A 16,141-nucleotide genomic window follows, 5' to 3' on the forward strand; every position below is an offset into this window, starting at 1 on the left:
GCGATGATGGAGATCTAATTTGTATTGTGTTTTGATGTCATGTGTGCAAGAGCCTGTTGAAAATGATCAGAGGGTGTCAAGGGTGTGTTTAAGTAGATTCTAGACGTCCCTGTCCAGATGAGTGTTGGAGAATAGTACCTTCTTGTCCCGGCACACAGCTCGGTATTCCCTTTCTTCAGATCAGTGTTGTTAGCCCAGTAGCCAGTCTTTTAAACAGACAGCAGTGGGAATGTTGCTTTGGAGATGTCAAGAGATATGCATGGGATTGACAGGAGCACAGCTCCCTCCTCTCTCTTTGACTTTGTCTCTTTCTCCTCCCCCTGAAAACATGGTCTTTTCTCTCCGCCATTCCGCTATGGGAGATTGACACACAAAAGCGTCTGCACGTGCACTTGTTGCACTCCTCATCCACTCTGCCGCAAAGCTGTCATTTTGGCCAGTGTGCGAGAGTGGCAGGAAGAGGGAGAGGAGGAGAGGGGAGGAGAGAGGAGGGGAGAGGAGAGGAGGGAAGGGAAGGGGAGAGGAGGGGAGGGAGAAGAGAGGAGGGGAGGGAAGGGGAGAGGAGAGAAGGGGAGGGGAGGGGAGAGGAGGGGAGAAGAGAGGAGGGGAGGGGAGAGGAGGGGAGGGAAGGGAAGGGGAGAGGAGGGGAGAAGAGAGGAGAGGAGGGGAGAGGAGGGAAGGGAAGGGGAGAAGAGAGGAGAGGAGGGGAGAGAATGAGTCACCCGTTTGCCCTTTTTCGCCTCTTTATCTTCATCCGTCGTTTTCCACATTTATACATTTTGAGTGGATAAAAAAAATCCTCTCCCAGAGCTACTCTTCACCAAACAATTTGCCAACCTCAGACAAAAGGGGTATCTCTCTCTTTCTTTCTCTCTCTCTCTCTCTCTCTCTCTCTCTCTCTCTCTCTCTCCCTCCCTCCCTCTCTCTCTCTGCTTGTCAGAGATGTGCAGAGGTGTGTATAGAGGAGCAGAGTCCAGGTTTGGTGTTGTGACAGGGACCCAGGACACTGTGTGTGTGAGCACAACACTGGCGCTTTGTCACAGTGAAAGAAGCTCCGCTGGCGTGCTGACAGTGTTTCTGGATCTGCGTCTCGTTACTGTTAGTGGGGAATCGTGATGATGTAGCCTGACAGTTTTACTGTGTGTGTGTGTGTGTGTGTGTGTGTGTGTGTGTGTGTGTGTGTGTGTTTGTGTTTGTGTGTTCTACAGGAGGAAGGTGGAGATCATGCACACACACAGCCTCTTCACGTTGCTCGGGGAAAGGCTCATGTTGCACACCAACACCATCACTGTGACAATCTATAACACCCTCTACGAGGTATAGTTTATCTCTCTCTCTCTCTCTCTCTCTCTCTCTCTCTCTCTCTCTCTCTCTCTTTCTTGTACACACACACACACACACACACACACACACACAGATTTCACATGACAATACAATTGACACTGTTACTTTCTTAACTTGTGTACTTTAGTTATGTGATAATGGATTATTCATCGCTATTTCCACCAACAGATTCTGACAGAACAGGTGTGCACACAGGTCGTGCACAAACCGCACCCTGACCCTGACTCCACAGTGAAGATCCAGAACCCAAGTATGTTCAACAGCCTTGGACGACACTCATAAATGTTATACTGTAGTTCTTTCCGGTGCTCACTGAATGGATAACTGCACTTTGTAATATTCTGCACAGCTTGCATAGATATAATGACAATTACACAAATAGACTTTCGATACACTAATTCAGATACTTGCTCAGTAAAGCCATTCTCCATGGACATATTGCCTCTTGCATTTCGCTGCCGTTTATGAGAATCTTTCTAATAAAAAGGCTTTAAAACTTTTGTGAGAAACACTAAAAGGTTTAATCTCCAAGAATAATTTCACATTTACTTACTTGTATCAGTGGATTTGCCAGGCGACTGTTGAATCCAGGCTTTTTTGTTCAGTAAATGCTGAAATGAGTGAAGTGCAAGGCTTGTAATGGTCTGTAATGGAGTGTCATTTTGAAATGTATATTGGACATCTATTTACACGGATTACTTGGATTAGATTTGTTTAGATTAACTCAAATCCAGCTCAATTGATCCATATAACACCACTTATAGTGCATGGTAAGAAGAAAGGGAAAAAATTTAATCCATAGACAAATTAAAATGACATCATATTATATATAATAGATTATAGGGAGTTCTAGTTGTGCCAGATTGCATAGGAATTAGAGGTCATAGCCTGGTTTATATACAATTTTGGAGATGTGTTTTCTATCTCAAAGCCCTGATATCCTGGTGTCCACCTTGAAGATGACACACTTATGAAAGACTAGATAAATAATTATACCAACAGTGATTTTGATGAAAAAAAAAAGCTTTAAGAGCCCTGTTTAAGAAAGACTGACTTTTGGGTTGGAGCCCTGTTTACAGCAAGTCACTTCAGTCTTAGCTAACCAGGACACATAGACTGCCCCAGCTCTTAAAGCATATAATTAAACACCATGCAAAGACAGCCTCTTTTTCCATATATTTTAGAGAGCCTGGTTCTAAATTCACCATTCCCTGCAGGCGGAACGAGCTTAGTAAAGCTAACAAACAGAAATGAGACACATCTGTCTATTTACACAACATTTAGTAAAGGCTGTAAACAAAGTCCTGACTCTACACTGGTGTGGGAATATGAAGTGCAGTAACTAAGCTGTGTGTGTGTGTGTGTGTGTGTGTGTGTGTGTTTGTTTGTGTGTGTGTGTGTGTGTGTGTGTGTGTGTGTGTGTGTGTGTGTGTGTGTGTGTGTGTGTGTGTGTGTGTGTGTGTGTGTGTGTGTGTGTGTGTGTGCGTGCGTGCGTGCGTGCGTGCGTGCGTGCGTGCGTGCGTGCGTGCGTGCGTGCGTGCGTGCGTGTGTGATTGGTGTGCCTGCAGTGATCCTGAAGGTGGTGGCCACGCTGCTGAAGAACTCCACCCCCAGCTCTGAGCTGATGGAAGTGAGGCGGCTCTTCCTTTCCGACATGATCAAGCTCTTCAGCAACAGCCGCGAGAACAGGCGGTGAGTGACCACTCACCTTCCTCACTGGTCCCTCTCTTCTCTCCTCTTATTCCCTCTCTTCTACTCTACTCTCCTCACCTTTCCTCTCCTCTCCTCTCTTCTCTCTCCTCTCTTCCCTTCTCTTCTCTCTTCTCTCTTCTCTCCTCTTATTCCCTCTCTTCTACTCTACTCTGCTCTCTTCTCTTTCCCTTTCCGCTGCTCTCATTCCCTCTCCTCTCCTCTCCATTCCCTCCCTTCTACTCTGCTCTCTTCACCTTTCCTCTCCTCTCCTCTCTTCTCTCTCCTCTCCTCCCTTCTCTTCTCTCTTCTCTCCTCTCCTCTCCTCTCTTCACCTCTCCTGTCCTCTCAGGCAGTCTGCTCCCATCTCACCTGTCCTCTCCTTTTCTGTCCTCTGTTCTCTGCTCTCCATCCATCTCTCATCCTTTGTTGTCCACTCTCTCCCCTCTCTCTCCTCTCATCTACTTTTCTCTATTTCCCTCTGCTCTCCTCTATTCTCCTCTGTTTTCCTCTCATCTCATCTCATCTCATGTCCTCTTATCCCTTTGCTCTCCCCTTTTCCCATGTGTCCTGTCCTTCGACCTTGTGCGTTATCAAACTCTTTGTGACGTTTCATTCAGTATTATTGATGGTTCTGTGTGGCTCACAATCATCCTCTGAATCTGTGGCCACTTCTTCTCCCTTCCCTTCAGGTCTCCATCTTTTCTGCTGTGCTCTCTTTCACTTAAAATATAACATACAAATCTTTAGGCTTGTATGGCTTTATTCAGAGAGGACAGTGAAGAGAGTGACAGGAAGCAAGTGAGGGAGAGAGATGGGATGGGATCGGGGAAATGACCCTGGTCGGACTTGAACCCGGGTCCCTGTGGGCACTTAGACACGAGCGTGGTGTGGTCAGTGTGCCAAATAGCCCTGTCCCCCTCTCCCTCTCTTCTCCTCTTTTTGCTTTCCTTCCTTAGACTCCCCTCTCCCATTTTTCTCCCTCTCCCTCTCTCCCTCTCCCTCTCCCTCTCTTTCTCTCCCTCTCCCCCTCTCTCTCCCTCTCTCTCTCTCTCCCTCTCTCTTTCTCTCCCTCTCCCTCTCTCCGTCTCCCTCTCTCTCCCCCTCTCTCTTTCCCTCCCTCTCTCCCTCTCTCTCCCCCTCTCTCTCTCCCTCCCTCTCTCCCTCTCTCTCTCTCTTTCTCTCTCCCTCTCCGTCTCCCTCTTCCTCTCTCTTCTTCTCCCTCTCTCTCTCCCTCTCTCTCTCCCTCTCCCTCTCCCACTCTCCCTCCATCTCCGTCTCCGTCGCCATGATGGAGCTGTCGTATGAACAGACGGCGAGGCCTCGGTACTCCCCTTCTCTCCCTCCTGCTCACCTCCCAAACTAATTATGCCTGTGATTAATGCATCAAAGAGGAAGAGTGAGGGGAAGAGAGGACGGTGTGCGGAAGGGGAAGGGGAAAAAAAAGCCATTGTTTCCCCTTGTTGTTGGCTGGTTAATGGGCTCCGCTCCATGCTAAATCATCCTTTAATTCATGGCATGTTCTTCAAGAGCAGATGTTTCAGTGATACGCTGTATTTACACAGGCACACACATACACATACACACACACACACACACACACTCACACATACACACAGAGAGAGAGAGAGAGAGAGAGAGAGAGATAACACTTTAATATTACATAATATTACATAAGCATTCTCCCATGACACACATACATACTACACATTCTCCCTTTCACCACTAGAGAAACACACACATACATATGCACACACACACACACACACACACACACACACACACACTCACTCACTCGTACACATATACACCAAGTACTAGCTCCCCAGCGCTACCACATAACATCCTGGTCACACAGCAGCATCCAGGGCCCTGCTGGGTGACTTGAGGCTGCGGTGACCGTCCATCACCAGCCACTGTCATGTGTCCATCCATCTATCAGCCACGGGCAGTGACAGGCTAAGCACCGGCCATCATACCACTTCATCTCATCCTTAATTAGGAGCATGGGAGGGAAGAGGGAAGCGAGGGAGCTAATGCCAGCTGATGGACTGCACACCCCCCCCCCCTTAACCTCCCCACCGTAACAGCGTGGCACTGATGGTCTAGTGGCACGCAGCGTAATGGCACGAAACAGCGTGGGGCGCTCGTCTAGAGTCACATTGAAAATGAACAGCTAATAATGGCTAATGGCCATTGGCTAATAAATAATGCTCTCCGTAATGAGCTGACAACGATGGCTGTTTATGATATGCTGATGATGTATTGACCCGAGAGGAGATTCCATTACCGGAGCTGCAGTAGGCTGATAGGTGTGGCGTGCAGCTAAAAAAAAAACAGTCAAGGTCAGCAGTGACAGTAAGAGCCTCCCTCTGAACATGCCAGAGCAGTCAAGACTTTTTTTGTAGGGCTGTCAAAGTTACTGATTAATTTCGATTCATTAATTTGAGAAAAAATAACTGATTAAAAAAAATAGCCCAGATTAATAGATTCCGTATGACCTTTGACCCCGAACCGTTCTAGTTAGTAACCATTACTGTAAAATGAAGGAGAGAGAAGAAAATGTGCTGCCTAGATCATTGATTGGAACATTTATTTTTAAAAAATGGCCTGATGGTGACAAAAATAAAGTGTTGATTAAAAAATAAAGTCCTCCGCAATGTCTGCAGCAAGGAATTTGCATATCACCGGAGTTTGTCAACTCTAAAGTCGCACATCAATGGAAAGAATTAGTGTTGGCATTGAGGGGAGTGTTCATTTATTTTCATTGTGTCCCCTAGGTTATATATGTGGCCTGAAATGCCTTGTATGTGAAAAAAACTTCTTCCCGAAGCACTTTTGAATTTATTTCCTCAGCATATTAGGTCATATCATAGATTATTATGGCCATTATTTGAACAGTGAAAATAATATTAAAAGAGTTTTTGAACTTTAATGTCACTAATCCTGATTATTCAATGATTCATTTGAATTTAAAGATTTAAAATACTTTCTCAGCAAAAATTATGTATGTGATTAATTTAGATTAATTCATCACAGAGTATGTAATTAATTAGATTAATTTTTTTAATCGATTGACAGCCCTACTTTTTTGCAGTGTGCAAACTGCATGAACGGAGATATTGGGCCAGGAATGTGTGAGAAAAGGTCATCATTTGATAGAAAACTATCAGTCTTGATGGGGCTTTTGTGAAAGTATGGAATAATAGGAATTGTCTGTGACGAGTTGTGGTAGTGATGAACTGAGATAGATAGATAGATAGATAGATAGATAGATAGATAGATAGATAGATAGATAGATAGATAGATTGATTGATTGATTGATAGATTATTGATCCCCAAGGGGAAATTCAAGGTCTCAGTAGCATACAGACATCACACACAACATGCACTTACAGCAGAAAAAGTAATATACATATAAAGAAACTCCACTGTACAATAGAGACAGTAGAAGATAAACATTATAATAAAATACTAAATACTAATATACTTTATAAACTAAATCAAATATCAACATAGTGTGCTTAAGGATGAAACTGATGTGATGTGCCAGTTCTCATGTGAGGGGGAAGTTCTGATGACACGGTTCTGGATTCCTTCTCAGGTGTCTGTTGCAGTGTTCCGTATGGCAGGACTGGATGTTCTCCCTGGGTTACATCAACCCCAAGAACTCAGAGGAGCAGAAGATCATGGAGATGGTCTACAATATATTCCGCATCCTCCTATACCATGCCATCAAGTACGAGTGGGGCGGCTGGCGCGTGTGGGTGGACACCCTCTCCATTGCTCACTCGAAGGTACAGTAAGAGGCAAACAGCTTCACACAGGCAAACAGCACCCTCTGTTGGCCAGGAGGGGAATTATGATTTCACCAGATAGGCTGATGGAACAAGATTGCACACTAAATATGATGAATAGTGTCAGCTAGTGTGGGATTTATACGCTGTAATGGTTTGTTTATTGCCATTTCATAAGTACACACCATAATCTGTCAAAAGTTAGAAAGACTGTCAAGAACTTGCCATACGTTTTGAAAACATACATGCTATGAGTGGTTTTCAAATGTCTTGACTTTGTTATTTGTCTTAGCTGAAAACTAGGTCAAATGTCTAAAGGGCACAGTGGATGTGACATTTTCAGGATGAAATAGCATAATCCAAGATGACGCTGCAGTGACATTCTAAAGGTGAAATCAAGGTGTGACCTGTAACATTTCCCCAGGTGGACAGCGAGTCCAACGAGTACCTTAGGTGGTATTTACAGTTACTGGCCGTAATCAGGCCACCCAGAAATGGCCAGCGCAGTGAATGTAGAGAGGGAAGCTCTTTAGTGTGTTATGCGGAGCTCCGTTTAATGCAAAGCCTCCACTTCTCATCCTGTCCTTCAGGTGACTTACGAGGCCCATAAGGAGTACCTGGCCAAGATGTACGAGGAGTACCAACGCCAGGAGGAGGAGAACATCAAGAAGGGCCGCAAAGGGCTGGTCAGCACCATCTCGGGCCTGTCCTCCCAGCCGACCGGCATCAAAGGGGCCGCCTCGCTGGAGCTGGACGACACCTCGCAGACTCAGACCCCCGAGAGCGAGGCCGACTATCCGGAGGGGGCCGAGGCGTCCCGGAACCCCCTGGCCGAGGGGAAGGACGCTGGGTCGGGAAAAGGAGGGAAAGGGGGAGTTGGAGGTGGAGGTGGAGGGGAAGAAGAAGAAGGGGAGGATGGGATGGGGGAGGAGGGTGGTGCAGGTGGAGCGGCCGTGAGAGAGGGGGCGGCTGCGGGGGTGCGCGTGGAGGTGCACGACCTGCTGGTGGACATCAAAGCGGAAAAGGTGGAGGCCACGGAGGTGAAGCTGGAGGACATGGACCTGTCGCCCGAGAGCACGCCGGCTGTGACCGCCGGCGTGGACGTGCTGCTCGGCAACGCCTACTCAGCTGCGGTGGAGAAGCTCGGCGTCGGCAGCGTGCTGGTGCCCGAGGTGGGCGGCGGTGCCAGACAAGCGGAGACCAACCTCGAAGGGAAGAATGCCGGCAGTGGACCTCTCATCACCCTCGCCGATGACGGCAAAGATGGACTGGCCAAAGGCACGACCATCCGCGCTGCCGTTGCCCCCACCTCAGCCTCCGGTAGCGGCTTCCTGTTCGGGGAGGTCGGCGCCTCGGGCGCGGACACTAAGCTGCTGCCTGAGCTGGGCCCGCGGGAGCCACGGGTGTGGACGGGCGCCAGCGACGACCGTGGCCTTCTGGCGCACATGACAGGCGGCGGAGGCGCGGAGCTGGGCACTGCCCGCTGCGCCCTGGAGGATGAGGCCGAGGAGGCCGAGTTCAAGCTCGCATCCTCGCTGACAGATCCGAGTCCCACCGTCGACAGAGAGGCCAGCATCGCCGGCAGGGGGGCCGCAGGGTTCGGCGAAGTTGCTACGGAGACGGAGGGCGACATGGCCGCCAAGGGGGCAGGGAGCTCGGCAGCCGCAGATGCTGGGAGCACAGCTTCGGACACCGAGAGGTCTGACGACGGCAAGGACAAGGAGGCCAAGAAGATCCAGACCACCACCACCACACAGGTACTGTAACTGGACAATGCTTCAGCACACTGCAATTGAATATGGTTTCCGTGCCATAGACATACTGTACCCCCAGCTTTTCAGCTTAGTGCATTGGTTCCCAAAGACTGGGTCGCGACCCACAGGTGGGTCATAGGAGATTTTATTTGGGTCGCCAGCATAGCCTAGTGACAATTTATGTTGTGTAATACCCTAGCTTATACCTTATATAGCTTAGAAAAGCTAACAGCTTTCTATTAGGATGTAGTTTGTTAACTACCACAGTCACGAGTTGGGTCGCGATAGTCTGTCATTTTTAAAAAGTGGGTCCCCAGAAAAAAAGTTTGGGAAACACTGGCTTAGTGAACTTAATTGTTTATATGTACTGATGCAAGGGTGTACTTTTGACTTTGTTTTCATTCTTGGATATAGTACATTAGCTGCTACATAGGTTTATGCCAATAGGGGCATTGCATTTTCGCTGTTTTACAATACAAGGGCACCTTATCTACAGTGTACATTAGCACTGAGGCGCTGTGTTCCCCGTGGGTGCTATGTTCTCTACATGCATAGATCCATCACCTTAGACTGGCCCACTTCCGTAAGCAGGTGTCTCCAAAGTGACCTGATGAAGGATGTTCTATGTCTCAACGGAGACTATAATGCGGTGTGCTCCCTGGACACCTGCTTGGGTTGTGTTATAGGCCAGAGCCCAAGGTGGTGATCCGGACTCTGGTTCGGAATTTAACAAGGAGCTGATCAGACAGGCCGGGTAGCGGTCAGGCCTGGATGTGGCAGCTGAGAGCCATGGCTGCCATGTGCACACAGAGAGCCAGGAAGCCATTTTCTCTGTGACCGCCTCGGCTGGCCCCAGACCGAGACCACTCAAGCAAAACTGCACCCAGTGGAGACTCTTTCTCTCTATCTCTCTCTCTCTCTCTCTCTCTCTCTCTCTCTCTCTCTCTCTCTCTCTCTCTCTCTATCTCTCTCTCTCTCTCTCTCCCTCTCTCTGTCTTTCTTCTTCTCTGCCAGTTCATCCTGGTAGCTCAGCAGGCCCTCTATTGGACAGACTTTATGGACACTAACACACCATGGCCTGGGTGTTATTTCAGTTTTTTCCGGTCGGTGTGATTGCCGTTCCTCACCTGCGTAGCTCGGTGAACCGATGGGAAGTGAGTGGGTTAGCAAAGCCGCTATTTTTAGCCTCCTCTCGTCTCGTCCCTCTCTCTCTCTCTCTCACACACTCTCCCTTTCTCTCTCCTTCTCTCTCCATCCTTAGGCTGTTGCATAATTTGCTCATGTACAATTCAAGGGCTCTGCGTTGCAACCTACTTTTCCCCAGCCCTTTACATAGCTCCTTCAAGGTTGACTTTTTTTCCCTTCACTTCCTCTCTCACACTCGTTTCAGATTTTACTTTCTTTCAGCAGTAATTGTTTTATGTAAGCATTTGAACTTGTGCTGTTTCTTTCTTCTGTTGGCCGAGGGGTCACTCTCTGACATTGAGGACAAATGGCCGTGTCTCTGGGCCCATTGACTCCAAACTGAGGAGGGGTCTGTGCCAATAAAGCTAAGTTTGAATGGGCTTTTCAATCACAGCGAAGCCGATAAAAGCAGCTGTGTAATATGTGCCAGAATGGCGCACATGGAAACAATGTTGACCCCGTATGCGTTGTAGAGGAAGGTTCTTTTGAAGTGACTGTATGAGAATCCTACCGCCTTGTATTATTAAGCGCTTGAACGTTTGAACGTTGCCTGTGGTAACGGCGTTAATGAACAGATAAGATACGAGAGGTCAAGAGAGGACTCATTTCTCTATCTATCTTCCTTTCCCTCTTTAATTATTTTCTCTCTCCCTTTATCTTCTTTCCCTCTGCTGAACATATCTCTTTGTAATGCTTCCCTTTTTCCAATTTTCTTTCTTTCTTTTTGTCTGTCTTGCCAGCTTTCTTTTGCACTTTTCCCTCATCTCTTTCTGCCCATACTTTCTCTCACATAACCATACCGTGTGTGTACAGTATGTGTGTGTTTGACTTTTTTGTGTGCTTCACTGATTAAGTGACTCCCTTTGTTTATGGCAAGCATCTATATATCTTGCTGCGACTCTCGTGCTCTTTAGACTTGGATCCTTAAAGTTTTGAAGGTCTGGATGCATTTCTCTGAATTTAGGAAAGAATTGATCTCGTATCTCTTTCCATTGGCAGCATTCAGCCAAAAAGTGAAGCTCTATTTTTATGGCACCTTGGTTGCAGTTGGTGCACAGCCTGTCTTCTCTGGGCTTCCAGGTTTGCCTGTGTCTGCCCTTCTCGATAGCCAGACTGTGATTGCTTCTCTCTCTCTCTGCAGACCCTGCACGGTGGTCGCTCGGTTGTCCAGCTGGAGCGGGACCTGCGGGTGGACCTGGGCTTCCGTGGGATGCCCATGACGGAGGAGCAGCGGCGGCAGTTCAGCCCGGGCCCGCGCACCACCATGTTCCGCATCCCCGAGTTCAAGTGGTCGCCCATGCACCAGCGACTGCTCACCGACCTGCTCTTTGCTCTCGAGACCGACGTGCACGTCTGGAGGAGGTCAGCGCGGTCACTCATCGTTTGTGTGTGTCTGTGTGTGTGTGTGTGTGTGTGTGTGTGTGTGTGTGTGTTTATGTGTGGCCGCCAGGAAGCTGAGTCATGCCTCGCTAACGTCAGTTAGGATCAAGGTGTCACCAACGGTGTTGTGAGGCAGCTTCAGATTTCATTAGGGCCCCTTTGTCTGAGTGATGTTTTGGCCATGCAGTCTCTCTCTTTTTTATTTTTCCTCTCTCTCTCTCTATCCCTCTTTCTCTTTCTCTCTCTATCTCTCACTCACCCACTTTCTCTCTCTTTTCTTACACCCTCTGTGTTTTTTTGGTTATAACCATGACTCTTGTTTAATTTGGTGTGTAAACTGTCTCCTGTTTTTTTTTGTAATTTTTTCCTGTTCAATCTCGCAGCCACTCCACCAAATCGGTCATGGACTTTGTGAACAGCAATGAGAACATCATCTTTGTGCACAACACCATCCACCTGATTTCTCAGATGGTGGACAACATCATCATTGCGTGTGGCGGGATCCTGCCTCTGCTCTCTGCTGCCACCTCACCCTCCGTGAGTAGCACATGGGCTCTACTGCCCTCTAGTGGCGAAATGTGTCTACTGCAGGAATAGAGAAATAAAAAGGTTATTGGAGGTAGTGAGGATTGTTATTGTTATGCGTTGCTTATGAAATATCCCTTTTGTCAGCAGCTCTGATGTTGACATGTATGAACACAAATGTGCCCCTTGTGATGTACATAATACTTTCTTTATGTGTTTCCTATGTGTTCTTTGGACAGAGTACCAAGGTCAGTACCGATGCTTTCATTGTACTTCCATAAAACAAACATTATAGTACACTCACAGTTCAGTCATCATAATCTTTCATCGCGGTGCTTGTTCTTCCTCTAACTTCACTCCAGTAGATGGAGCTTAGGCTGCTTTGATTGGCCACTTCTGTGTAGCCATTTAGGAGCAGATGAGGACGCTTTGAAACACCTGTATAATGTGTCTTGAATGGCTACACAGTTAAAACAATGAGTTGTTCTCCCATTTCCTTTTGTGATTTTTTATATGGCTAACTCTAGTATCTCTTCTATCTCACACACCTCAGTCATTCATCATTCACTTCAGAGTAGCCTACTGAGAGAATGCTAACAGGAGTAGAACACGCCCAGACAGACTCTAAGAGTATCACGGTTTATGTGTCGGGGGTTGGGGTGTATGCTCATAGTCGACCTTTTAATTATGTTTTCTGTTGGCAAAGAAGCAGAAGAATGCTAGTGGCCAGAGGGTGGTAAAGACCGGTGAGGTGGGCCGCAGGGTCGAGAGAGTTGACACGGTGGGTGAGGTGGGTGCTCTTGTATCTTGTAGCCCCTGTGCCCACAGCCAGGCTGACAATGTATCACCTTTCGCCTCCAAAGCCTCTCCCTCTATTTAGTCTAACTGACTTTATAAGGCTTCATGAATATTTATAACCCCAGCCTATTAGAATCCTACCACTTTTTAGTTTAGTATGTTTCTATGCATTAGTGTGTTGTTCCAGACAAGCATATTTTATGCTATGGACAACATGCTAATTTGTGTAGCTAACAGCTAGCTGCTAGCCACTAGCTCAGGTAGAGGGACAGGCTTTGGATGTTTGAATAGAGGCCACAGAACTGAGCCCTGTTAGAGCTGCACAGGACCTCTATGCTGCCCGTGCTCGCCTCTTGGTCCCAAACACAGAGCCCCGATGGTCTGCTGGCCCCCACCCCACAACCCTACCCCCCACTACCCGCCATTCAACTCCTCACAGCCTGAGCCTGGCTGAGCCAAATGAAGAGTAGGTGTCCCCAACCTCACCCCCAGGGCTCCCCCACCCTGCATGTTTGCCTTCATTTGAGTCGGGAGCAAGGAGTCATAACTCAGGTCACTGTTGCCGTCACCCTCACTTCAGTATGTTAATGCGATGTCAGCCACCCTGCATGTTTGACACCACTCTCATACGTCCGAGGGGCTGTTTGTGAATATATTGCTATGCATTGTAATATATTGCAACTGTATGTGTGCAGTCCATGCTGAATGACAGGGTACAGTAGTTAAACTGTGTAATGTCGAGTGTGTTTGTGTGTGTTTTAGTTGGTAGGATGTGATGTGTTCTAGTGTAGTTAACTTGTGTGTGTGTGTGTGTGTGTGTGTGTGTGTGTGTGTGCAGTGCTGAGTATAATCTTATGCGCTAGTCTGTGCTAGTTTGTGTGCTCCATTTTGCAGGTAGGATTTTGTGAAAGACTTTTGTTCATTTGTACAGATTGTAAACATGATTGTGTGTAGAACAATATTGTGTGTGTACTGTATATATGTTAGTGTTTGTGTGTGTTTGTGTGTGTGTGTATGTGTGTGGGTGGGGTGGGGGGCAGTGTGTGTATGTGTTAGGCAGGCCAAAGGATTTGAGTGTATGGGTATGCTATGAGGGGAAGACTGTGTGATAAACTCTTATGTGTGTTAGTGTTTGTGTGTGTGTTAGTGTTTGTGTGTGTGTGTGTGTGTGTGGGTGTGTGTGTGTGGGGGGGGGGGGCAGTGTATGTACAGTATGTGTTAGGCAGGCCACAGGATTGAGTGTATGGGTATGCTCTATGAGGGGATGACTGTGTGATGTAAACTCTTCTGTATTCCTTAGCAGAGCCTTCTCTGTCTTTCTCTGTTTGTGTGTTCGTCTCCACTCTTCCTTCTCTTTCCCTCTCTCCCACCCTTTCTTTCTCCACCAACTCCCTCTCTCCATCTGCCTCTCTCTCCATCTGTCTCTCTTTCTCTCTCTCTCTCTGCTGTGGTCCTGTGTGTGTGTGTGTTCATCAGTCTCCCACTGTGCCTCAGACGGAGCTGGAGAGCGTGGAGACCACTCAGGGTATGTCCGCTGAGACGGCCAACACCTTCCTAAGCCGCCTCATGGCCATGGTGGATGTGCTGGTGTTCGCCAGCTCGCTCAACTTCAGCGAGATCGAGGCCGAGAAGAACATGTCCTCGGGAGGCCTCATGCGCCAGTGTCTTAGGCTGGGTGAGTGTGTGTGTGTGTGTGTGTGTTTTGTGTATGTGTGTGTATACAGTGTGTGTGTGTGTGTGTGTGTGTGTGTCTGTGTGTGTGTGTGTGTGTGTGTGTGTGTGTGTGTGTGTGTGTGTGTCTGTGTGTGTGTGTGTCTGTGTGTGTGTGTGTGTGTGTGTGTGTGTGTTTTGTGTATGGGTGTATACAGTGTGTGTGTGTGTGTGTGTGTGTGTGTGTGTGTGTGTGTGTGTGTGTGTGTGTGTGTGTGTGTGTGTGTGTCTGTGTGTGTGTGTTAGTTAGAGTAATGACTGTATATGAGTGAACTGAGCGAATAGTTTTTAAATGGATTGTGTGTAGGAAGAGTACTCTATTGTACTCTATTGTACTCTATTTCTATTGGTATTGCATAATTATTACTGAAAGAAAAACAGAATGCCGTCTAGAATGCCGCAAATTGAGAAACACTTTATTAGTCCATAAGTGATTTTGTCTTATTTGTTTAGTTTCTCCTGGATAGTGCTGCGATATAAAATGCAGAATATGTTCAGTTTCAATCAGGTTAAATCTGTCGCATTATTTCCAGTGCTGTGAACCTTGCTTCCAAAAACTTCTCTGAGAGATTGATTCTTCATCAAACAATAGTAAGGAAGGCTGTTGTCTAAAATTGAATGCCATAAGATCAAATACATAAATCACCTGCTTCTTATGGTAGGATGATTGCCAGCGGGCATTTTATAATATAGGATTCATGTAATCCTATCATGAAAGTCCATAAGGTTTCAGTAATACGTTTGTGTGACATTTCACAATAAAGATCAATATTTGCTACATATCAGCTTACAAGGCCAAATAGACCTGTCTGTCTCCAGTCGATAACCATCACACTTTGACATAAAAAGCACCTCACAGCACTTTATCAAAGCTCTTTTGTATCGAAGTTTATTTTCTCCATGTTTTGAAATCTTGATACTTTGATACCTTACCCACATTCAGTCAACACAGCTTGTCATTCATAGCGCCCCGGTGTCTTGATGTGTCAGTCTAAATGATTGACGGAGGGCAAAGCCGTTGTGCAGACCTCGCTCCCCGCCACCCTCCCGTTTGCATGTCTGCCTGTCGGCATCCACTGAATAGCGCAACTTTTTAAGCATTCCTGATGTGTCAGATGGCCATTTGCAAAGGTGTCAGGTATTTAGTCTCTGCTGGAGTCTCACTTTGTGTCTGGCACAGTCGTGAGTCATAGAGGGTGTTCTTTTGGACGTGACTGCTCACTCTCTCTGCCTGTGTGTGTGTGTGTGTGTGTGTGTGTGTGTGTTTTGATTGTATGTGGGGATACGTAGGTGAGGATGCTGCAGAGTATAAAGACATTTATTTGTGTGTGTGTGTGTGTGTGCGTGTGTGTGTGTGTGTGTGTGTACGCATGAGTGGGTGGACTTTTTTCAATCTTTATTCTGCTTTGTGTGTTTGTTACCGTCTGTATCTAACTCTCTTTCTCCCTCTCTCTCTCTCTCTCTACCCCCTCATGTCTCCCCCCCCTCTCTCTCTCTCTCTTTCTCTCTCTCTCTCTCTCTCTCTCTCTCTCTCTCTCTACCCCCCTCTATCTCTCTCTCTTCAGTGTGTTGTGTGGCTGTGAGGAACTGTTTGGAATGCAGGCAGAGACAGAGGGACAGAGGCTGCAAAGCGTCCATACTCAACAGCAAGTCTCAGGACAGCCTACAGAATATAGCCTCTGCTAGCAAGGTGCCTGCAAAACACACACACACACACACACACACACACACACACACACACACACACACACACACACATACTACTAGGGTACACATATACTACTAGAATGGCGCTCTGAGAGTGCACCTCTCTGCCAAGCCCAAATATCTTAGCACAATGTGTTTACATAATCCTGATTACAGACAAACACACAAACAAGCAAATTAACCACAGTGTTAATACACGGTGCAGTTTGGCCTATTCTCTTAAAAGTAACATTGCCAGTCAACTAGTCATTC

At 47.2% G+C, this 16,141-nt stretch overlaps 1 protein-coding gene across 1 annotated transcript in view; it reads left to right on the forward strand.

Annotated features, from left to right (window-relative positions):
- Positions 1-16,141, forward strand: part of LOC143121337 (neurobeachin-like) — a 280,660-nt gene that overhangs the window by 110,942 nt on the left and 153,577 nt on the right. Inside the window, exons 18-28 of the mRNA XM_076281696.1 lie at positions 1,209-1,317; positions 1,513-1,594; positions 2,913-3,036; positions 6,638-6,830; positions 7,421-7,680; positions 7,789-8,587; positions 10,911-11,131; positions 11,533-11,686; positions 11,914-11,922; positions 13,967-14,147; positions 15,748-15,872. Of these exons, the coding sequence (XP_076137811.1) occupies positions 1,209-1,317; positions 1,513-1,594; positions 2,913-3,036; positions 6,638-6,830; positions 7,421-7,680; positions 7,789-8,587; positions 10,911-11,131; positions 11,533-11,686; positions 11,914-11,922; positions 13,967-14,147; positions 15,748-15,872 (2,257 nt within the window). The remainder of the gene's footprint in view (positions 1-1,208; positions 1,318-1,512; positions 1,595-2,912; positions 3,037-6,637; positions 6,831-7,420; positions 7,681-7,788; positions 8,588-10,910; positions 11,132-11,532; positions 11,687-11,913; positions 11,923-13,966; positions 14,148-15,747; positions 15,873-16,141) is intronic.

Source organism: Alosa pseudoharengus, unplaced genomic scaffold, assembly GCF_046254945.1.
Source record: "Alosa pseudoharengus isolate Yale_2024_CS ecotype anadromous, Long Island Sound unplaced genomic scaffold, YU_APseudo_1.1 YU_APseudo_1.1_scf_13, whole genome shotgun sequence".
Lineage (NCBI taxonomy): Eukaryota > Metazoa > Chordata > Actinopteri > Clupeiformes > Clupeidae > Alosa > Alosa pseudoharengus.